This window comes from Castor canadensis, chromosome 5, assembly GCF_047511655.1.
Source record: "Castor canadensis chromosome 5, mCasCan1.hap1v2, whole genome shotgun sequence".
Classification (NCBI taxonomy): domain Eukaryota; kingdom Metazoa; phylum Chordata; class Mammalia; order Rodentia; family Castoridae; genus Castor; species Castor canadensis.
Genome location: NC_133390.1, coordinates 148,852,971 through 148,877,195, shown reverse-complemented (window position 1 = coordinate 148,877,195; position 24,225 = coordinate 148,852,971). Strand labels below are relative to the sequence as shown.

General features: G+C 36.1%; 1 protein-coding gene across 1 annotated transcript in view; it reads right to left on the bottom strand.

Moving 5' to 3' along the window:
- Positions 1-1,568: 1,568 nt before the first annotated feature.
- The window catches only part of Tmx4 (thioredoxin related transmembrane protein 4), a 32,816-nt gene continuing 10,159 nt past the window's right edge, over positions 1,569-24,225 (bottom strand). Inside the window, exons 3-8 of the mRNA XM_020184550.2 lie at positions 19,175-19,220; positions 17,472-17,600; positions 14,690-14,735; positions 7,425-7,526; positions 4,004-4,067; positions 1,569-2,850 (exon numbers count right to left, since the gene is read on the bottom strand). Of these exons, the coding sequence (XP_020040139.2) occupies positions 2,483-2,850; positions 4,004-4,067; positions 7,425-7,526; positions 14,690-14,735; positions 17,472-17,600; positions 19,175-19,220 (755 nt within the window). The 3' untranslated portion in view covers positions 1,569-2,482. The remainder of the gene's footprint in view (positions 2,851-4,003; positions 4,068-7,424; positions 7,527-14,689; positions 14,736-17,471; positions 17,601-19,174; positions 19,221-24,225) is intronic.

Sequence of the window (24,225 nt, the reverse complement as noted above, 5' to 3'; positions counted from 1 at the left end):
TCAGGGCCTTCACCTGGAGTCACTCCACCAGCCCCTTTTTTGTGATGGGTTTTTTTGAGATGGGTCTTGTGAACTATTTGCCTGGGCTGGCTTTGAATCACAATCCTCCTGATCTCTGCCTCCCGAGTAGCTAGGATTATAGCCACCAGCACCCAAATACTTTTTTGTTAACTAAGTTTTGAAAAGAAACTTAAAGTCTTCAAGTGGGAAGAATTGCAATTAGATGTGTATTTATCAAACTATTTACTAATAGAAAACCCATCTTTTGACAGGATGTTTAAAAAAGGGAAAAATTGTTTTCCATAGACAGATACTGAAACCTTTTACTGGATCTTCTTATGATGCTTTTCTCCCCACATTAGAAGTTTTTTTAAGTATTGTTGAGAAAGAAAATACATTTTCTTGTTGTAAAATTAGATATTATTGAGGTTCAACTGGGAATTGGCTTCCCATTTATAAAAGCCAAGCAGATTTTATTTCTCCATGCCTTCCTCTCCAGTCAAATATTCTACTAGAAAACGAATATTTTAATTTCAGGGAGGGACATTATTCAGAAAAGCCAAACTTTCAACTTTTCTTACTCCTTAACTCTGAACTTAAACTTACTGTTCTTTAAAAATTTTGTTTCGAGCAAGAAATCCAGAGGCATGAGGGCAGGCACAGCTCAGCTTGAGCCAGTACAATTTCCTGGTATCAGGGAGTGGAAAGCTATCTTCAGAACCATGGCACTCTGGGTAAGGTAAAAACATGGAAGAAGGGGCAGAAAAGGGCACATATTAAGGCTCTGTCCATCACATCTGTGGTGGCTTCAAACTTGAGGTCACACTGCTGTCTGAGGAGCTCAATTACTGGCAATTCTTAACAAACTTCACTGTACTCAGAGAAGAGACTGAGAGTTAACTGAGTTGGAAAGATGAAAAAATAACCACCTCTAAAAATGGACTATCAAACTGAGTTAGTATAAGACATACAGCAGCCTCATGCAACTGTTAAGAGGGCAGAGAATTTCAAAATGCTCCAGTTAGCCCCAGGTTTAGTTAATATAAGGAAAAGGTTATCTAAACAGCCCTATAGAAATTTTACTACATATTCCTTTTCAAAGATGATAGAAACTTTTTGAATTTCATAAACCTATACTCATTATTCTGTCTGGCCCCAAGAGGCATAAGATTGACTTTAGGCATCTTTCATATGCCTGGAATGTAATTTTATGAATTTACTCTAAGACATAAATCAGGTAAAAGAGAAGCTGGATGGGTTTTTTAAAAAAGAAATTGGACTCCCTGGGTACTGAAAGTAGATTGAATAGTGAGAGACTTACAAAGATACAATCCTCTAGAAGATTAAAGAAGATGAAAACAAAATCAAATCTTTCATTTCCTGATACTTTCATTAATTTCTTCCCCCAAAGCACATCACTGAAAGAAAATCAAAAATGTTTTTTCAGTTATTATTAGAGTGGTTCAAGAGCCAAAGAACCCCTTGAGATGGAAACAAAATAATACAGCATTCAAGTTTTCTTCACAAGACTACCATGTACTGGCAAGACTTAGTGCACTTCTGGCTTAAAAAAAAAACTTTTTTTTTTTTTTTAATTGCTAAAGGAACTTTTTGAAAAAAAAAAAAAAAAGAAGAAGAAACTACTACATGTTGGCCAAAAAAAAAAAAAAATTTTTTTTTTTAAATCTGTTCTGTAAAATCCCTACTTCCTTTTGAATCTCCAAAGTTTACAACATTTTATTCAAGAAACTTGGCAGTCATGGTTTCATGGGTTACAGTTACTGATTATCTAAATTTTTAAGTAAATATAAATGTGGTGGAGACAGACCTTGCTCTTGTCTGAGTATTCTCACTAAGAAAGAATTGTGAAGAGTCTGCAGGCTTGAAAAGCAGGGGAAATTAAAGGTAAGAAGTAAAACATAACAAAGGAGAGCTAGAAGGCTGATCTGACTTCCAAACTGGTTTCTAAAATTATATCCAGGGTCCTCTCAAATTCTGTCTCTTAAAAATGTTTGTGCACTGTGGTACCTGATGTTTCTTAATAGTTTGACAAAATAAATACGTAACACATGAAAAGGAAGCACAACTTTTGCTGCACTTTGAAGATACTCAAGAGTATAGGTGATTTTGCTTTCATTTTATGAGACCTGCAGCCTCATCTCTATAAGGTGCTAATGAGGGCTGAGGGTAGCCTTCTCTGACTGACTCTCAAGCCCCAAGTAAATGAAGTAAGTAAACTTGTTCCCAACCTAAGCCTCCAAATAGATCCTAACACCATGTTGTTCTTCTGTTTCCTGATTGTCACACTTGAAAATACTTAGGATATGCTGGCTAGCTGCCATGCAACTATATGACTGGAGATCACCTCCTCAGAGAGAAACTTGTTCATTCAGGGAAAATTAAGTATTTGCTTTAAACTACAGACCAGAGGGAAGCTGACATATTCTTTTGGTCTATATGGCTGGAAACAGTGTTATTAAACCTATGATCCCTTATTGGCATGCTGACTCTTGCGCTGCCTCAATGAGTCTTCTGCCACCCCTGTGTCATCAGAATGGGGCTTCTCAAGGACATCTCCAGGTTCTTCAGGTTCAGCTTCCTCCTTGGGTACATTGTCTCCCTTCAGGAGCCCCTGGTCACTGGCATTACTCCTCTCCTCATCCACACCACCTACTGGGCTGTCCTCTTCCTCTTCCTCCTCTGCTTCGTCCTCATCTCCAAAGTCTTCTTTCTCTTCTTCGTCATCCACAAGGCTGTCCTTATTTTCTTCTTCATTAGAGTCATCTTTTTCCTCCTCTGCTTCCTGCAGCTGTTCAGTCCCATGAGTCTCCTTTGGCCTCTGATCCTGCTCTATGAAGAGAAGAAAAACGCCCTCCAAATAAATGACCATTCAGTAATCAATTAAGAATGTAACTGTGAAGTGAAAAAGTAGGGGGAGTGCTAACAGTTTTCTGCATCTGAAAGCTCTGATATCACACAGGACAGATTCTCTGCTTGGCATCCTAGCTCTATCCAGGGCTTCTCCATTACTCTCTGGGGATTTCACTAATTGTGTTAACTTTCACAGAGAATGTGGACATGGAGGACAAAGGTTCCTTTGTGCTCCACATTTTGTACCTTGTAGAAGGCTCAGTGACCAACTGGCCATAGTCATTGATTCAGAAATGTGATCTAATCTGAGCCAGTCTTCCCCAGGAGTTTGGGGCCAAAGTCAAGAAGAAAAGTTTTCCTTTATCTGCAGTTTGTTAAACTCTTAAAATGTGAGTTGGGACTACTGACAGCCACTGAATATCAAGCCCCATGGAAGCAGAAATCTAACATCACTTGACCTGAGCTTAAAGCTAGGGTACCCCTAGTTTTCAGTTATGTGAAGTAGTAAGTTTTCATTTGTTTCCCTAAGATGCTTTATATTGGGCTTCTGTCACACTCAAGAATTCTAAGGATCATACATATTGTTCAACTATCTATGTTAGTCTTAAACTCTCAAAAATTTCAAGAAATAAAAAGAAATATGAATTTATTTAAACTCTCAATAAAATCCAACAATTACAAATGTTTATGCAAAGTCTCAAAACCAGTCAGGAATAAAGACATTCAAATTCAGGGCTTCTGAGTCCCAGAAGTACTGTGATGAAGTGAAAGAGCTGTGGAGATTGCTTTTCACACGATAGCAACTCAGTTAATGTGAGTTCTATTACCTCCCTTCTTGTTACAATTCAAAACAGAAAAAGGTGTCCACTAATTAATGGCCTTCATTAAACCAAAGGGAAAATGCAATCACCAATGTGAAATATTCTCTAATTTAAAAGAGCAAAAAGTAATTTTTTTCAAATATACCTGGAGAACATATTTTAAGGAATGTGATAATGATGAGTTTGGATGGCCAGCAAACTAAAGGGAAAAATCCACTATCTTATCTTGTAAGAGCACAAAAGGGAATTCTAAGCCATAGAACATCACAAAAATCCAAAAAAATTCTACCACATGAACTTTTCATACTTACCAGAATGTTCAGATAAATTTCTTGGAAGTGGCACACAGAAACATTCTGATATTATCACCAAGATCTGGAGGGAGGGAAGGAAAAGGTTTTTTACAGTGAGTAGACAGGACATTTATTACAAAAGGGCCTCAAAATTAGGCTGTGCTTCTATAACCTGATATTCTTAGACTAATAATTAATAGCTCATTGAAAGTCTTCAAAAAGACAAGGTTATAAGTAAGAATTTTCTACTTTCAAAATGTTACAGAATACAGGAAAATACTGTATTTAATGTGGACCACACAGTCAAATGTTCACAGAAAGGCCACTATAAATAGACAAATCAAGCAGACACAGGAACAGAGACACTGTCAGCCAAGTCTGAAATAGTCTCTTAGAAAGCACTAGTTTGAAAAAACTACTTTGTATTTGAACTGTCCCACACTAACCAGTAATCTTTTACTGAGTGGAAGAACATCTGAAAGTCTGAAATTCTTAAAAATACCCTAAGAAATATCTTCGGAGACGAACTGTGAGAAAACTCCTCAATGCTGTAAACAAAACCCCTTAATTTAGGCACTCGATTTAATTGAATGGCTTCACCTCTGACACTGACTGATGCATAAGGCACTTTCACTATAATAAACACGTCTTTTCCTTGAAGAACTAGAAGTTCCTTAAGGGACAGATCACATCAGTCCATGTTCTATGTACAAGGACCAGCATGGGCCATACTGATGAAACTGATGGCTTGTGTCCAACAGGGCTGAGTCAGCTGGAGCCAGAATTAGCTGAAGCTAAGCTTTCTAACTATGACTTTTCCTTTCCCCTATCGCACCACACAACACAAAGACATCCAGCACTAGATGAAGCTGCCTGATTGGAAGCCTGTATATTTCTTCTGGTAAGTAGTTAACACTTAGACTATGACTTCTCTTTGAATAATTGCCCAGTCTTAAAAATAGAAATAATACTACATATACTAGTGTTCAATAGGAGCTCTGAAATTTAAATAAGTCATATTCCTTTTGATTCAATTTTATAAACATCACGAGTACCCTACTTTGTGTTATGATTATTACAATGCATATGTTCATTTATTACTTTACTTAATATTTGACTCATTAGGTCAAGGTACCATGTTAACATCCAAGGGGGAAATGCTGAAAAGGGAAAAACCTTGAAGTATAAAGCAAAATGGAACTTGAGTCTCATACAACGAATAAAGCTTTTGGGTACATAAGATATAACGAGGTCACATCAAATAATGGGGGTGGAAGAATTCTCATTTGAAGGAGGAAGCACTAAGACCCTCAGCATAGTCAGGAGCGGGTGGGGCAACACCTGCTGCTTGGCTGCTCTCAGCTGCACCAATTGAGATTCTGAGCTCGTAAATCCAGACAAAGTCCCGAATGCCAAGTTAAGGAGAACCACAAAATGAGGCAATGGGTTGTAGGAAGGACTTATGGGTTGGAGAACAGTAAGCTCCAAATCATTAAATTGATTTGAACAGTAAACTGGAAATGGTGCACTTTCTAAGCCACTAAAAAAATGGTACTATTTATAAACATTTCTATAGGGAAATGGAGCCTTCCTCTTCATTTTCTACAATGACCCTTTCCAGTTTCAGCTGTATCCAGATGGTACAGATAGTCATGCCCCCAGTCAAGGAGGATGTATTTTTTCACAAAGAATAGCATCATGCCTCTAATACCAGAGACCCTTTTCTGTATAAGGTCATTAGGTCCGGCACTGATCAGCAGCATAGAAAAATAATTTACTTAAGCACCAAAATTTGAACAGTGCCTATATATATTAATAGGAATAAAGACCAGGCAAAAGAAGCAAAATCAACCCTGTCTGTCACTTTTTTGTTACTGAACCATTTGAGCTGAATCAACTTTACTACCAAGTCACATGATGGCTGGCTGTTATCCATAGCTCTTTTGCTTGTTTAGAACTATGCTGCCTTCCAACCTTCATAGCACACCGACAACAGAAAGTGATGCTGTGAGAATAATATGATATACAGACTATGCACTAAGGATTCCTCCCAATTGTAAAACCAAGCCCTTTGTTTACACATGAAAAATGACATTTAGCAAAATATTTCAACCATCACTAGGCTCAACCAAGAAAACACACATAATTCAAACTAATAGACTTGCTTTTGTTTCCCACCTTTTAAAATTTGGAAAACAATAATAAATGTAATAGTCAATGTGAAGCAATAACTTAATCAAGAATAGTGCTTATGGAAAATATCCTGCCTTCTTGGTCACTATGTAAGTTTAATTCCATGAAAATGACAGGAGGAAGGAGAAAGGTCATTGGGATAGAGCTTCACATGACCGCAAGCCTGGATTAGCTTCCAGCCCCAGTTAATGGCAAAGATGTTACACAGAAGATGCTGAACCCCACACCTGAAGATCTCACCTCTAATCCTGATTCTGTGAAGCAGAAAGGCAAGCAAGTCATAAAACCTTTTGGTTTCAGGCTTCTGGAAGGAATCAAATAGAGCATCCTAAAGACTCTCTTCCTTTGAGCACTAGGCCAATTCTTACTCTTCTATTTTGAAAAATCTCACACGCAGCAATTTCATCTCAGATTTATTCTATTTGAACTGCTCATTTAGTTTTGACTCAGTTGGTGAGACTCTTTAGATATTAGCTTCCCAACAGATGTATCATCCTCAGGGAGTCTCTGTAGGACATGGAGCAGTGGTTCCCCAGGGCCAGTTAAAGCCAGCCTCAAACAGCTTTGTCTAGTAGCAGCATCCCCTTCCCCTAGTGCGCTGTGCAAGTATCATTCTAGCCAACACTTTCACTGTAATACTAGAAGTTAACAAACACACCATTTGGAAATAGTGATTTAAAATGAAATAAGAACGCTGCTGTTTCAAATTATATAATTCACAAAAAGTAAGTTAGAAAGTACAGATGAAATTGAAGATGACTGAAGGCAAATTCCATATACAATTGTGGCAAAGGCATTTTGAACAAAGATTAGAGGTTCAATTGGAGGATATAAACAAGAAAAAAAAAATCTTTCATTTAACCCTTTGGGTAGAGTCACAACTTTGCCTTTTCACCTCAATATTCTAATCAAGGAGGCAACATGTGAAATCACAGCTGACTTGGTTGTTTTGTAAACTGATTATCATTTATAGTAAGATGTCTATTTCTCTTTTCACTACTACTACATTCTGGGCAGCACACATCTTCAGAATAAGGGATAGGATGAGGAGTTAATAACACAGTGATTTTTTTCATTATAGCTCACATTATAATCAAAAGCAGTTTCAAGAAGCAAATGCTATTTAACTCTTGGATTATACACATAGAGAATATTTATGGACTTTTTCTTTTTTGGGTGCTTTTTAATTTTACACAAAACCTACTTTGCTTTAAAGACAAGAAAAAAGATTGATACTATCTCTTACCAGACCCATGAAGAGGCCAAAAACCAAAGTGGCAATGACAAAAAAGACATAAGAACACCAAGCAGGAATTCCGAGGGTCACTGTGAAATAGTTGTGAAGATGCTGAAATAAAAAAAAATTAAATATTTACTCATAATAAGGACCAAAAATACTAGAATTTCTTTCACATTGTCTGCCTACAGATTGTTCCTCCATATATGTATTCAAATGATTCTTAATGAACAAGTCAAATTTTATAGCATAGTATCAAGGTCATATCTAATAAGAGTTGTTTCCTTACAGTCCACAATCTAGACAGAACTATGGTAATATTGTTTTGTTAGTCCTTTCTTCCATCATAATAGATTTTTTTGGTCTTCCTTACTAAATAATTATATACACCTCAATATTTAATCAGAATATGGCATCCATTAAAAAAAGGAACAGCTTGCGGCCTTTATCAATTTTGGGTAAAGCTAACACAAACCACATAAAATGTCTTCATACTTAGATCAGTATGTCAGGCAAGATAAGTCAAAATAAGTCAAGCTCAAAAAGCAATATATCACATTTTCACTCATATGTGAAATCTAGACCCAAAATGATAATGATGATGAATGATTTTAATGGGACATGACTATAAAAGGGATGAGCAAGAAGGGGAAGGGGAAAGGAGAAGGTAAAATAAAAGGACTGAGGTATATTATATATATATTATTAAGGTATATTATATATATATATATTATGTGTATATATATATATACACATAATGTACTATTCAAATATATATATATATTTATACAAAATAATGAAACTTACCTAACACTGTTTAAAAAAGGAAAGGAGGGAGGGGGGTTAAAGGAATATAACAGAGGTGGTAAATTTGTTCGATGTATATAGCACTCATGTATGGAATTATCACAATGAAATTCTCTTGTACTATTAATGTTAACAACAACAAAAAAAAGAACAAAAAGTCCCCATACATTTTCTAACCAGATTATTATTGCTCTACCACTATCCATCCAAGCCAAGTTTACTAAATTGCCATAAAACATACAAGTAATATTGGACAGAAGATACAGCTTTCTTTGGTAATTTATCATGCACAAATGAGATTTCATCAGTGTTTTGAGAAGAGTATACACCTTTCATGCTTACTGTTCTCTGACACTCTATATGATGACAAACACTTTAAAAAATGAGTGACACAATCCTAGCTAAAATTTAGCAAAACCAAGGCAAATAATATATGAATTATAACTATGAACCTTTCATTTAATGTTAAACCCCACTTAGATGTGCCCTTGCAGGCACCATGATTCTCCATGATGATATAATCATCTGATTTAGACCTTTACAGCTTCAAAACTGCCATTAACTACAGTCTAAGTTATTACTGGACACAGGATGAAATGGTTCTAAGTTAAATATCTACAGCAAGCAGAGATAATGATTTTCCAAGAACTGGTGAAAATGTTAATTTCATCTTTTTCAAAATCTAAGTCACTTCCATTAGTTGCTTAGTTTATATCAAGCAATTAAGTAACATTTTATTCTAACTTAATTCTGAATGATAGACAAGAAAACAAATGTGTGTTAAGTGATCTATAGCATAATCTGATTGATAGATGTGAAGATTCAGCAAATATTTTAAACACTGCCACATATAATCAAAGAATTCTATCAATATTTGCTGAATACAGAAAAGATGTATCAAATACTTGAACTATTCACATGAAGTATAAACCAAATTTTGATTTGTAAAGTCATCATCTTTCCTCTGTTGATGGTATTGGTCTTTAGTCTGTGTTTAGTCAGAACAATTTTGTACTAAGTAGCAGAGCACTCTGCAACCCAGCAGGCAAAAGAGGTACTATTTAAGACATCAAAAGGCAGTTCCCAAGTCTTTTTGATGTAAGTTGTAAAAAGTATTGTACAGTTCCTTACTTTAGGTAATATTGTGTATTGAACAATTTATGCTTTTCTTGATGACTCAGTGCCATCATCAAGCTCATCAACCTGAAATGAGCCAAAGAATGAGAAGGCAGTCAAAGCCAATCTACCTCTGGGCTGACTCAGGGATGTATTACTGGAACTTGCTTTATGAATATCGTAACATGACCTTACTCATGCGGTTAGAACTCTTGAGATGAATAATGTGCAGTTTTAAATCCTTCTGGACAGGGTTTTATGCCATTTGTATAGAATAAATGATTAAAGTAACCCTCTAGAAACATTCTAAGCTAATTTTTAGATTCCAGTAAACTATTTGCTTTAAATCACTGCATTCTGGTTCTAAAAGAATTGCATTTTAAGACATCCTCTTACTTTAATAAGCCCTACTTCAGTTTTCTTGTATTTTAAAAACTTCCACTTTAATTTTCTCATATCAAGCTACTCTTTAAGTGATTTGGGCTTTTAAAAGAAATTCTGCCATCTTGTGGTCTTTTAGGTAATTATTATTAAACTTCACTAATCAAGTTATGCTTTCACAACTGTATACATAAATCTTCACCTATTTACTCTTAGTTCACAATGGCTTTAGATCCCTTTATGAGTGGATCTGTAGTATTATGTGCTTGAAGTTTTGTAACATATGTATTTCCAAAGTAATAACTGATTATAACTGATCAAATTCAATTTTAGACTTCTGTTTCTGTTTTTTTAAACACGTTTCTTTAAGTAACAGTTTCCATTTGTGCAAAATACTGATACTTATTCAATATTACATGTTCTCATGACCAGGAAGTATCCTATACTGTTTACTAAAAACGCACTAAAATGTCACCAATAAGAATGATACCCTCAGCTATTATATATTGTACTAGATAACTAAGTTAGAGCTAATGTTTGTGTACATATAGACTTGAGTGAGGAGACTAAAAGGGAACATCATTATATTAGAAAAAATGAAGAGAATGTTCTAATCAGTGGTCAGACTGATATAAGGAACAGAACCAGGCTAAGTCCTCCATAGTCACAGGCAAAAACTCACTCATTTTGTAGTCTTACTCAAAGTTGAACTGGGTCAAAGGAGTTAGAGCTGACCTGTATCACAGGATATTTCTCTGAGGAATTCAGAGACAAACCATTGATCCTTTTCATCCACAGATCAAAATCCCCAACATATCTTCCCTGCATGAGAAGCTAGAAAGGACTCCTCAGTGGTGGCCAAGGATACATGTCTTCTTCTGTATTCTACCTCTCAACACCTGCAGAAGACACAACCTCGCAGCATCTATGGGTCCCACAAGAAAATAAGGTGGGAAACAATGGCTTGTGTTTCCCCAAGAAAGAAGGATAGTGCCTCTCTCCAGCATTGTAGCCAATTGTGAAGAGAAATGAGAAAACAGACCACATATGGACCATCAGACAAAATCTCAGTCCAAGGATTCCCAATCCTGACTATGACACCATACCTACACCAATGTTTCCTGAAATTCAGTCTTCTGCACACTGCTTTCATGACATTCACCTTATCCTGTACCAATCCTTTAGAATTTTAGCATTTTTCATTATATTAAGTAAATTTTTTAAAGTTGCTTTTTTGAGGGTGTTTTTCTTTCTTTCTTTCTTTTTTTGGTAGCACTGGGGTTTCAACTCAGAGCCTCATGCTTGCTAACCAGGAATTCTACCACTTGAGCCACTCCAGCAGCCCTTAAAGGTGTTTTTGTTTATTTGTTTCAAGACAAGTCCTCACTATGTAATTCAGGCTGGCCTCAAACTAGCTATCCTCCTGACTTAGCTTCCCAAATGCTGGGATTACAGGTGTGAACCACCATACCCTTAAGGTTATATAGCAATTTAAAGACATTTTCTATTATTACTACATTACAAAATCAGAATCAATTCTGTACTTTGAAGAAGTCTCTTCCCCAAGAAACTCCTTAAACTATACACCTCACAGACTTCAGTGATACCTGTGAAATGAATGGAAGGTCAAAAGTATCTACAAGGACAGGTGCTATAGCTGACATGGCAAATGCACCTATGAGCTCACACCAAGATTAAGGTATATATGTAGATCCCATCACAACTAGATTGAAAAGACAATCTGAATTTGGTGATGGAAAGAACCCTGGAGATGATCTACTCTTATCTACACTGTGGTACAAATTACCTATCAACAATTCCTAGGACTCAGGTAAGAGCAGGAAGCTCACAGGAATTGAATTGTAAGGTTATTCAAGGGACTTCTTACTCAAGTATAAGCAGATTGGTATAACATTATGAAGGCCAAATGCAAACCAAACAAAACCTCTAAATTTGTAGGAATTTGGTAATGTGGGTATCTCAACACCAGGCAATCCTAGGATCCTTAGGGCAAGCTTTTAATGAGTAAATCAGCTTCACTCCTAAAACAGAAACTTAAAGACTTTAAGGAATCACTATTTCAGTAGACTTTTTTTTTTCAGTATATAAAAAGTGGGATTTATTAGAGAGAAAGGAAAGGCTACAGCTAGAGAAGTGTAGCAGAGCATGGAAGCCAGTAACTCCTTTAGTAGACTCTTAGCATCTAGATTTTGCTATTGTTTGCATTTTTCTTTTCATTAACAGAAAAATTAAGAATTACAGAAAAAGTTTTTCAAAATCATTTAAGCTTTTTTTCATATACACAATAGATGTTGTTTTGCTATCTTCCTCCCCATTAATAACTTGCACCTTTCTCATTGGAAGTATTTCCATTATCACCAGCTACCCATACAGGGGAGACTACTGCTGAGGAAAGACTGACTCAATATTTATGGGTACCCCAAATCTCAGTAAGGTAAAAAAGATTGTGGATACTCAACAATCTTGCCTCATTGGCATTAGCTACTCTACTTCTTTCCTGTTTCCATGTTTTTATCTTCTTTCTCTGAGACTACCCTCTTTGGGTTCTAATGCCCTCCAGGGTCTCTTTGTCTCTCCCTCTTTCACCATGTGCAGTATTTGTTCTGTTCACTATTAATATGGTTGCACTGCAGTTCAGGCATGAGTTTAAAGCAGATTATGCTTCCTGCAATTATACATTCAACCTTGATGTGAGGCTCCTGGGCAAAAGGAAGCAATGGCTAAATAAGCTTAATGAGCAGGCAGGGTATTCATCTAGGACTGGCTGAGTAAGAGGCCTTGTAAGGCAATAAAGCCAGTGTGTATCTAGAGGTTGAAGTGAGAACCAGAGACCTGGTGGGAAATCAAGCAATGGGTCCTACCAGGCCAGAGATCATACAATTTGTGAATAAGAAGAGAAGGGTAAGATTCTAGAATGTATAAATTATGTATCTTCCCTGCCATTGATCAATCTGTGAAGGCAACTGCCATCTAAGCTCTTAACCTACAAAGCAAATTCATGTCTTCATTTACATTTATCATAGGTTCTGTGCTAAGGTCTTGCTGTCAATGCTGTCTGGCATCCACCTATTATAATTATTCTGTTGAATGAGACATTATAATGCTTCAGGGCTCAGACAAGTAGTCTATAACTTTGGCAATTCTTTAATATCAACACACTGCAGAAGGCAGAATTCCCTACTTTCAGCTCCCAGCTTGTGATTCATAATCCTTAGCCCTCGATCAAATTTCTCACCAATGTTAACAAAACAGCACAGGAAACCTCTCGAAACCTAAACTGTCTGGATACAGAGATTATTGTTTAATATGATAAACAAATGTCAAAAAATTAAACCAGTTAAATTTTAACCAAAAAGAACCGAATTCAAGTTTCCCTTTAGCCTCTGTTGTAAAAAAACAAACAAGAAGTCTGAAGTATGTATCTATCTCACAAGGCAGAATAAGAAACTGAGTTACAAAAGATTCTGAAATTTCCCTCAACATTTATTGGTGTACATGAGATACAGAAAATCTTCATGAGCTCCTAGAATATTAGGTTCCAAACATGACACAATCATAGCTTAGAAAAGACATACGAGAACTCAATTCTAAAGATTTTTTTAAAAATATTTTGAATTACATTTAATTTCAGGATAATTTTGTTAAATCTGTTGGATTTAGTCCTCTCTACAGAACTAAAGATCAAGAGACATAGTCAAGATTGTATAATAGTTCATTACTTCAACCTGAATAATAGTTCTATTATACTGAAATGACTAAGTGGAAGTATACAACCACATACAGCAGATATCTGCATGTTTTTTCCTGTCTCAATGGCATTAGTCACTCTACTTTCCTGCTAGTAGGTCACAACTCTGTCTGTAACAACCATTCAGTCTACCACTGCAGTACAAAAGAAGTCGCAGAAACTAGATATTGAATGAACATGGCTGTGTTAAAATAAAGCTTTGCTTATAAAAATAGATGGCAGACCCACAGGCTGCTGCTTGTTGACCACTGATGTGCAAACCTTCCTTCATGCTGTGTAGCTTAAGAAGAAAAATGAAATTATAAACATAATTATAAATGTGTATTTACCTATTATATCAAAAGCTACTTTTTTTTTTTTTTGCGGTACTGGGGTTTGAACTCAGGACCTACACCTTGAGCCACTCCACCAGCCCTTCCTTTTTTGTGTGAAGGGTTTTTCTTTTTTGCTTTTTTTTTCTTTTCTTTTTGTTTATTATTCATATGTGCATACAATGCTTGGGTCATTTCTCCCCCCTGCCCCCACTCCCTCCCTTACCACCCACACTGCCCCCTCCCTCTCCCCCCGACCCCCTCGATACCCAGCAGAAACTATTTTGCCCTTATCTCTAATTTTGTTGAAGAGAGAGTATAAGCAATAATACGAAGGAACAAGGGCTTTTGCTAGTTGAGATAAGGATAGCTATACAGGGAGCTGACTCACATTAATTTCCTATGCATGTGTATTACCTTCTAGGTTAATTCTTTTTGATCTAACCTTTTCTCTAGTTCCTGGTCCCCTTCTCCTATTGGCCTCAGTTGCTTTAAGGTATCTGCTTTAATTTCTCTGTGTTGAGGGCAACAAATGCTAGCTAATTTTTTAGGTGTCTTACCTATCCTCATATCTCCCTTGTGTGCTCTCGCTTTTTTTTTTTTTTTTAAAGTAACAGTAAAGTTTATTAGGAGAGGAACAGTGTGGAGAAAAGAGAGAGCAGCATTTCCTGTTCCCCATGCAGGAAATGGGAGCAAAGACTCCTGTGCTCTCGCTTTTATCTTGTGGGTTTTTTGATAGGGTCTCACGAACTATTTGCCCGAGCTGGCTTTGAACTGCGATCCTCCTGATCCCTGCCTCCTGAGTAGTTAAGATTATAGGCATGAGCCTGGCTTAGATTTTTATTCTTAAAAACTCTCTGCAACTATAATAGTTATTTAAGATTACTCACCCAAATCTTGCCAGAGATGCTAAAAAGACCAGCCATTCCAGACATCCTATTAAAAAAAAAAAAAGGAAAGAAAAAAGAATCATTGCTCATGCATACTATGAAAAAAAAAAAAAAGACAAAATTAAGATCTGGGGGACTGCCCCTCCACTGATCCCTCTACTTTTTGCTATACATTGTTCTCACTTCTGGATTCATTTCTCTTACAGAGTTTCGATACCATGACCATCACCTGAATCACTTTGCTGCAAATGTATTCTAATTCCTTGGCCCTTTCTCCCTTCGTATCTCCCACATAACTGGCAAAAACCTTAACTCTGAACAGCTAAATAGATCCTAGAAAAGACCACAAGCCTAGTTGACCTCCAAACCTAAGTGAATGCTCAATACTGCCCAGTTCTCCTACAGTTTTAAGGCTCTAACTTTGGTAACAGCTCATTTCCTTAATCCTCACTTTAAATGTTATACTTCCTCCCCTCTAGAAGCACTCTCAGTTAACACTCCTCATATGTCACTGTGAAATCAGAAGCCATTATCTGATCTCTGTTATCCTTTCACCACCAAATCTGGTCCTGATAGAAACTTGCATTCAACTTTTCGTGTCCACAGGAAAGTTTACCTGCCCTAGTATGGTCCAATTCCCACTTGTGCCTTGGCTCCTATCCCTTTTGTCCTGTTAATAATTTGGTTCTGTTGCCCTTTCTTCCTGCACTAGCAATGTCTTAGTCTCTGCTGGACCCTCTGCATGCAAACACATCCATCTTCTAAAAATGGCAAACCTACACACCTCACATGGCCCTCCAGCTTCATGCACCCATTTCTCCAAAGAGTAGTCCTCACTTGTTCTTTCTTCTTCTGCACCTTATCTTTAACTCATTCAAATGTGGCTCTATTCTCACCACTGTAGCACCAATACTTTCAAAGCCTGTGATGATCTTATTTTTGTTTGATTCTATGTCCCTGTCACAGACTTGAATTTGATCTTCCTTTACTTCTTAGTAACATGGAACATAAGCACTCTGACTTACTTCTTGAGCACCTTTTATTACTTGGTTTCTGGAAAATGGCATACCCCTGGTAGTCCTCCTGCCCTGCTGGCACTCATTTTCAGTTTTCTTTTACTGGCTCATTCTCTACCTAACTTCTTAATTTGAGAATGGCTCATGGATCAATCCAGAGCACTCCTTTTTCTTTTATTCTAGATACTCCCCTCCCTTCCAATGATTTAAACACCATCTAAGTGTCTTTCGCTTGTGTTGCTGCATACTATACAGAGACCCATCTCCATGCATCCAACTTAACAGCTTCACAAAGTCTGTACTTCAAACTTAATAAGTCCGATACAGAATCCTTGTTTTTTCTCTTGTTCTAATCAGAAACACATACCAAGATCCACCAAGTACTCAAAACATGAAACCTAGGAATTTTTACTTACAAAATTCTCCTTCTCTTTACATATTTTAAATCTACTCACTCTCTCCATTTCCACTGCTGCCAACCTGCTACAAGCTACCAACTCAAGGCTGGACACATGAAACCCTTTTAAATGGTCTCTCCTCATCCATTTTTGACCTCTCCACTGTCTTCTCCTAAGACTCAATTTTTTTTGCATGTACTGACAATCTCCAAGTTCCTTGCTGTGGCCACAGACCCTGCATGATCTGGCTTCATCCTGCTTCTTTTACTCAGCTTACACTACTGTCCCTCCTTTTCACAGTGCTCCAGTCTGACCACCAAGATGCCCTGATATGAACCACACTCTTTCCCAAATTGGGGCTTGTGTGCATGCTATACTCATTCCCGGGAATATTTTTCCCTCTATTCTTTATCTGGGCTAATTCCTTCTAGTCATCCTCTCAAGGAAACCTCTTCTAACTCCATCTAAAAGTTGCCAAGACCGCACAGTTTTTCTGTCTTAGACGTGCTGTTTTTGTTAACAGCCTATCCAGAGTAGGATTTTTCATATCCCCATTTATTTCTAGCTGTCTGACTTTAAGTTACCTGAGGGTAGTAGAAAAACCATGTCTGTCTTGTCACTGAATACCTAGCACCTAGAACAATAGCTGGCATAAAATCAGTGCTCAGTTACTTATACATTGAAATGCCAGAGACAAGTTTGCTCTATATCTCCTGAGTGTTAATATAAATGTCACTACATGATTTATTTCTGAAATCTCGTACTATTTGCTCCCATGTTAGTAAGGATATTTCTTATACCTGTAGACACTAAAAATTAATTACAAATATGACCAATCAAAATTAAAGCTAACTATGGAAACAGTTATTATAGTTCAGTCTTATTTACTTCATTGAGTTATTACACAGTATACCATCATGGCCACAAAGTTACCCCCAGCAGTATTTTGTCAGGTAACCAACCAAACACACAATAGGTTTTATTTTCCACAAAAGATACAATAGCAGTTCCTTCATAAACTATAATTAAAGAGTTGATCCTCCATTTTAACAATAATTTAAAAGGAAGAAAGAATGGCAACTGGTGTTTATAAAAAGAAAATAGTTGGCATGGCTTAATGAAAAAGCTAAAGGACAGGCTTTCTGTGATCCACACAGATATGGCTACTCAACTTCCAGTAGATTAAAGTCAACTGAAACACAGGTGGTCTCAACACCAGATACACTACACATGGGTCCATCATGGGCATGTGTAATCTGCATAACCAGAAGGGAATATAAAGAAAAATGTAGGTTTTTATGGTACACAGGCTAATTTGATACCTGTTATTTTATTTATCACTTTATCATGAAAATATTAACAAGTTACGTTAGAGAAGCTGGGGATTTCCAGCCAGTCAGAGGCTCAACAGATTGCCATTTCTTCTCTAAGATGTAATTCTGTAGGTCTTCAAAGATTCCTGGGCCACGGTAACGGCGGAATATCCCATCTTTTGCACTACAGATTGTAAAAATAAGTAGAAAATAAGTAAATCAAAATAACAGGTGTTAAGAGTAAAAATCAAAATAACTATCAGTCATACATGTGAATTCTGCTAGAACTTTAAATTGGCTCAAATGAAGAAAAAATATAGTTAGGCATAATCTATTACAAAAGAGAAATTCCAAGTCTGAAAGCATTAAATATTCTATTTTATCACTGTATAATTTGCAAATGTAAGCAAATTATTAGCAGTGTTTAACCTGCCAAGTTACTGTTTATTATTGCTGCTACCAATTACTTTGATTTTTCTCTTACAACAACAAAACAGGATTACTGTCAAGTTAAAAAATTTATATCCATACTTCCAAATTTATGTCCCTCCCTTCAAAATCACTAAAAAACAGTTTAATTTACCATCTACCTTCAGCCTTTCATACCTCTCTTCCTCTCACCTGTCAAGCTTCCATGGCAAGCGTCTCATTTTCCATTTTCTTTGCTTCATTACACAGGGAGTTTGGGGGTTCTGTTCTCACAATTCCATTGAACTACTCAGACTGAGGGTCTCCAATGACCCCTAAGTGCCATATCCATGGAGCACTTTTCTGTTACTTTTCCTTCACCTGTCATTAGCACTGTTCACTACCACCCTTTCATTCGTACTGTAGATGGATATACAGTCCATTTGGTTTGACTTTTATGACATGAGCTCTCTAGATTTCTTCAGACTTTTCTGACCACCCCTTGGCAGATGTCCTAATTAATGTTGGTCAGCCAGATTCTCTCCTGCATCTGCTTTTCCTCCCATGTAATTGTTCTCTCTAGCTACATTTCAGTTGTCATCTACCTCAATGCTTAGGAATCTTAATAAGTATTTCCAGTTTAGACCTTTCTTCTGAGTTCTAGATCCTGACACCAAATGGTCACCTAAACTTCTCCAGTTGGAATCAACACAAGCACTTCACACTATCTTCTCCATTCTGGCTCCTGTCTCTCCAATCTCATCTTATTCTAAGGGCTTCTTATCTAGCAAGTCAGCAACAGCATTTACTAGTTATAAATGGCTTGTGGGTAGTCATCATAGACTCTTCTCTCCCATGGATAATCAGCCACCAAATCTGAATATCATTACTTCCTAAGTATCTCTGAAATCTTTACCTTCCTTTCACTTTCCCCTGCTACTACCTGAGTCTCTTTAATCTTATCACTCAGCATGATCCAACTGCATCTGTGGGACAGCTCTAAAGAAATGGCTATAGTTCTCAGAAAGTATTTCATTTTCTCCTTAGCTTATATATACTATCTACTATGTCTGAAAAGAACTTCTCTACTTTGTTGGCTTAATCCATTCCTGCTTACATATTAAGAATCATCTAACCTTTTTTATCATCAGAAACTGATGGTCCCATCTTTTCTTACCTGAAATTATGTCCTCTTTCTCCACATCAACCTAGGTATACTTGTCTTCTAACAGCAATCATCCCTTAAATATTGCACTAAATGAGTGGTAGTCATGGAAAACATCTCTGATATCCTGGTATACATTTACTAATTTCTAATCTTTGCAAGATCAGAAAATTATTTAAACTTACTGAAAAAATGCTGGGAGAGTGGTGACAAAGAAACGGCCACTCAAACCTACAAGAAACATAAGCAAAAAAGTTACAAGTCAAATTCAGAATACCCCAAACACTTAAGTTCGGAAGAAAAGCATTTTCATAATCACATTATTAAAACTGCTACAAGTACTGAATCACATTTATCACTTTTTAAAAATTTTTAATTACAGAGGTTTTATTTCTACCCATTTTTATTTACCTAATACTTTTCAGCCACTGACTTCCACATGCTACCTGGAATTTTCTGGCATATGCATTACTTGGGATCCTAGTGAGACAGTAAGTTATAGAGTTGTAAAATCTGAGCTAATAATAACTGCCCCTACTAGCTTCATGGCTTTTGACAAAGTACTTAACCTTTCTGCATCTCAGTCACCTCATGTGTAAAATGAATATGTTAAGTCCTAAACAAATTATTCTGAAGTTAGATTAGATCAAGAAGGCATGAAATAACATTAAAATATTTTTATTTATCTTCTATAGGCAAAGAAATAGAACTTTCTTGAGTTCTATTTGGATTAGAAGCATATGATTTGTCAGTGGGAGAAGGAAATTTTGATCCCATATCTTCAAAAGCAAAAATCTGACCGCTCTACTTATTTGCTATTATGTCATGAGTGTGAAAGATAATGTCTAACTGTATAACTTTCCAAAAGAAATCACCTCCTTATTTCCTGATTTATTATACACGATTTTGATGAAGTGTGGTTAAGCGAATAAATAAAAGATAGATAAATAAATAAATAATTTTTAAAAAGATGTCATGAGCTTAGCATTGTGCCTGGCATATACTGAAGGACTCAAGTTATAGGTATTAGTTATATCAGTTATCAATTTAAAGGAAAAGAGTATAAAATAAGTTCACATATAATTACATTTATAAAATTTACAATATTAGAAGGAGAATATATGTATATTAACCATGTTTTTCAAATTTACCTTAAGAAATCTTTTCTTTCCCTCTTCAATGGTACTATAGTTTGAACTCATGACTTCACACTTGCTAAGCAGGTGCCCTATCCCTTGAGCCACACGGCTAGCCTTTTCTGCTCGGGTTATTTTTGAGACAGGGCCTCACTTTTTGCCCAGGCTGGCTGGACCCCATGATTCTCATTTTATACTTTCCACTGTAGTTGGCATGACAGGTGTATGCCAACATGCCCAACTTTTTCCCAATGAGTTGGAGTCTCTCAAACTTTTGTCCAAGCTGGCCTGGTATCACAATCCTCCCAATCTTAGCCTCTCACATAGTTGGGATGACAGGCATGTGCCACCACATTCAGCAATTGATTGAGATGGAGTCTTGCTAACTTTATGCCTGGGTTAGCCTCTAACCAAGATCTTTCCAATCTCAGCCTCCCAAGTAGCTGGGATTACATGTGTGAACCTCCAGCACTCGGCTGTTACAGCAAATCCGTACTGAACACTGAGGGCATATCAAATGCTATATGTATATAACGGTAAATAGAATAAAACCCTTAGTTACTCAGAATCTATTGATACTAAGAAACTTCTTTGTTTCAGGAACTGTGATAGTCACTCAAGATACTTTGATATATAAAAACAGGTACAGTCTGTTTTCAAAGAACTCACAGAACTTACAGTGTAGTGAGGGAATGAATTTTGTCAAATAATAACAATCATGAATATAAACCAAGACAGACAATACCAAGAAAAGGCGTATGCACAAAAACTTGAATGAGACTAGAAGTAGAGAACATCTCCCTGGCCTTTAAATTTTATAAATAAATAATATTTACAAATAAATTATATTTATGAGGGTCCCAAGAATGAGTAAAAAAGAAAGTGAGAGAATTCAATGTGGAAAAATGACAGATAAATCATTTTAACATTTCTCATCATTTTAACCTTTCTCATTAAAGAACAATATGGGTAAAATCAAGTATCTATTCAAACCAAGTTCAAATTTTACACCTGTGTAGTGACTTGAAATTTGAAATACTGAAGTTTTAATTTTGGTAACATGGGAAATTTGCTTTTCCCATTTTATAAATTGAATCTATATTCAGCATGATAACTTATTGACTAATGATTAGTCTTCTGAAAGAAGAAATTCTCTTTTGTTTCTCATATCAGACTAAGTGAATTTAAACATCCCCAAGGTACTTAAAAGGAAACACAGTACTGAGGGAAGTATAAGTCACTTCTACTTCTTCCTCTCTCCTACCCCATCAGTTATTTCTTTCCCTCTGCTGCAATTTCTTTGTTTCAAATGTAGGCATGCCCTAGTTCTCACTTCCCTAGCACACATTCCTGAGTAATATCAGGAATTACTTATTCTTACCCTAGCTTCAAACATCTGCATTGATAATCTTAAGTTTCTCTCTCCTGCTCATCTCTATTTGGATATCTATTTAACATTCTAAAGGTAACCCTTGTCCCAAGCCTACTCCTCCACAGTCCTCTCCATCTCCTCTCTTCCCACCACATCCATACATTCCATCAGAAAATCCTAGTCTCAATCTAACCATTTAACCATTATGGCTACTAAAATAAGCAACCATCTTCCCAGTTCTGGACTAGTATACTAACCTCCCAACTGCTCTCCCTTCTTTCATTTCTGATTCTCTACAGTCAATTTCTTCACAAAGCAGCTAAAAGATTTCTTTTAAAACATACTGTCATTCTCCTGCTCAAACCTTCCAGTAGCTTTCTTCCTATCATACTTCATATAAAATCTAAACTCCATGCCATGGCCAATACCCTATGCAGTCTGGCCCCTAGCTACTTTTCCATCCCCATACTTGGTACTCAAGTACCAAGTATGTTTCTCAAATAAGCCATGTATACTCCCACCTGCACATGGTTTTACTCTGCCTAGAATGTTCCCCCTACAAAGCTTGTTGAATTTCACTACCTCAATTTATCAAAACCTCTGATTAAACAATGCATTCCTGGATAGCCTATCTAAAAAAGTGGCTCTCATTATTTTCTACATCTTTATTTTACTTTTCTTCATAGCCCCTATGCCCTCTGACATTATTTTGCATTTTATTTTTGTTATTATTTATCTCTCTTACTAGAATGTAAGCCCAATGAAGAGCCAGGTTTGGTCTTCCTTATTCATCTCTATGTGTTTCATATCTAGAAACGGACCTGGTGCATTGAAGGAACTCAGATACTTGTTGAATGAACAATTATTTCTAAGCCCTATTAAAGGATTAGCAAAAGTGTTAGATTTATCATTCAAAGTAAAACGATAAATTTAAAATGGTATATCAGAAGTATATAGTCAGGCATTGCTTAAAGATTGACAGGTTCTGTGAAATTCATCCTTAGGCAATCTTTCTGTTGCATGAATATGATAGAATGTACTTACACAAACTAAGATGTATCTACATTAGGTAATAGGATCTTATGATATGTACCCAGAGTGCCTTGACCAAAACTTGATTATATTGCTGAAACTATATTCTCTAGGTCTTTCAAACAATTGTGTATGTAGAACTGTGTCACCCAATTTTTGTGAATTGTAGTTTTAAAATTTTTATCATTTGAAATAATTTTAAAGCCTTTGACTGAGAAAACTAGTACACAAAACAATCACCTTTATTTTATTGGACTTTGCTTCTTCTCTATTCCTATAGAATAGCAAACAGAAGTTATTTTTCCTCCTACTTTGATGAGTGCTCCAAATATATTTAGTTTATATTTATATAAATGACTCAACAAACGTTTTAAAAATATTTCATCATAACCAATTTCTCTCTTATTTTGTTCTTGATCCTTTCACAATGGAAAAAATAACTGTAAGTCTATATTTTTAAATGGAAAGACTACATTCAATTAAATATTAAATTTATGAACCATCACAAGGTAAACTGTTTAACTAATTTAATTCAAATCATGCTGTGAGTTCATAGCAGAATACCAGATGACTGAAATATGAATGGGGTGGCTGCATTTTTAAGAAACCAATCCTAATATGTTTCTGGTGCCCTTTAATTAACAAGTTTTATGCCAGTTTTCACTGGACTCAAACTATTAAAAGATGAAAACTGTTCAACAAAAATGTAATTGCAATGATTTGATCTCCGAACAGAATAACTTGTTTTAACAGTTAAAATCATGAACTAATAGCTTTTCTCGATGATTAAAAGGTAGCAGTTCCTGGAGACAAGGCTTTTAATAGAAATCTCTCTCTGGGTTTGTTCACATATAGACATACAACATTTGCTTTGCTGTTAAAGTAATTGGTACTTCATCACTTTGTGTTTTATGAACTCACTATTATTACAGGGAGGTAAATAGCTACTCTTCCATGCCTACTTTCTTTTTTTCTTTCAAATAGAAATAAAGTAGCTAGAAATTGAATTTCAATAGGAAAAGATGGCTGATAAACTAAAAATAGCCACATTTTAAAGACTTAGATCACAAAAGTCCAACTTTTATTCCTAACTTACATGTAATACACAGTTATTTTAAAACTATAAATACAAATTTATTGTGTATATCTTGTCACTTTTGGGAGCAAAAGTTATTCTTCCTCTTGATAAATTATAGCATTCACAGCTAATAAGGATAGATGGAATGACAGAATTATAAATTCACCATTCAGGAACTCACAATGAAGTATCTTCTTGAGGCAAAAACACTATAGATCTTAAAACCCCAAAGTATCATCTGACAGATGACTTGCTAATGACAAAGTAGGGTTGTTTCTTAGTAATTGAGATATTTGGTGTCACCACTTTAACAAAGTGCTCAAACTTAACTTCACTAATGGTGCCAATATGTATTATGTGATGAGAAGACAGTCACAGCACCACATATGATCACTTATAAAGAACTCTTTTTTCTTTTTCATTACTGGGGATTGAACTCAGGGCAAGAGCTCTACTATTTGAGACACACCCTTAATCCTTTTTGCTTTTTTAGTTTATTTTCCAGATAGTCTCTTGCTAACTGTAACTAGGTTGGTCTTGAACTATAACACTCCTGTCTCTGTCTCTCAAATACTGGGATTACCAGTTGGAACCACCACCCCTTAGCCTACTTATGAA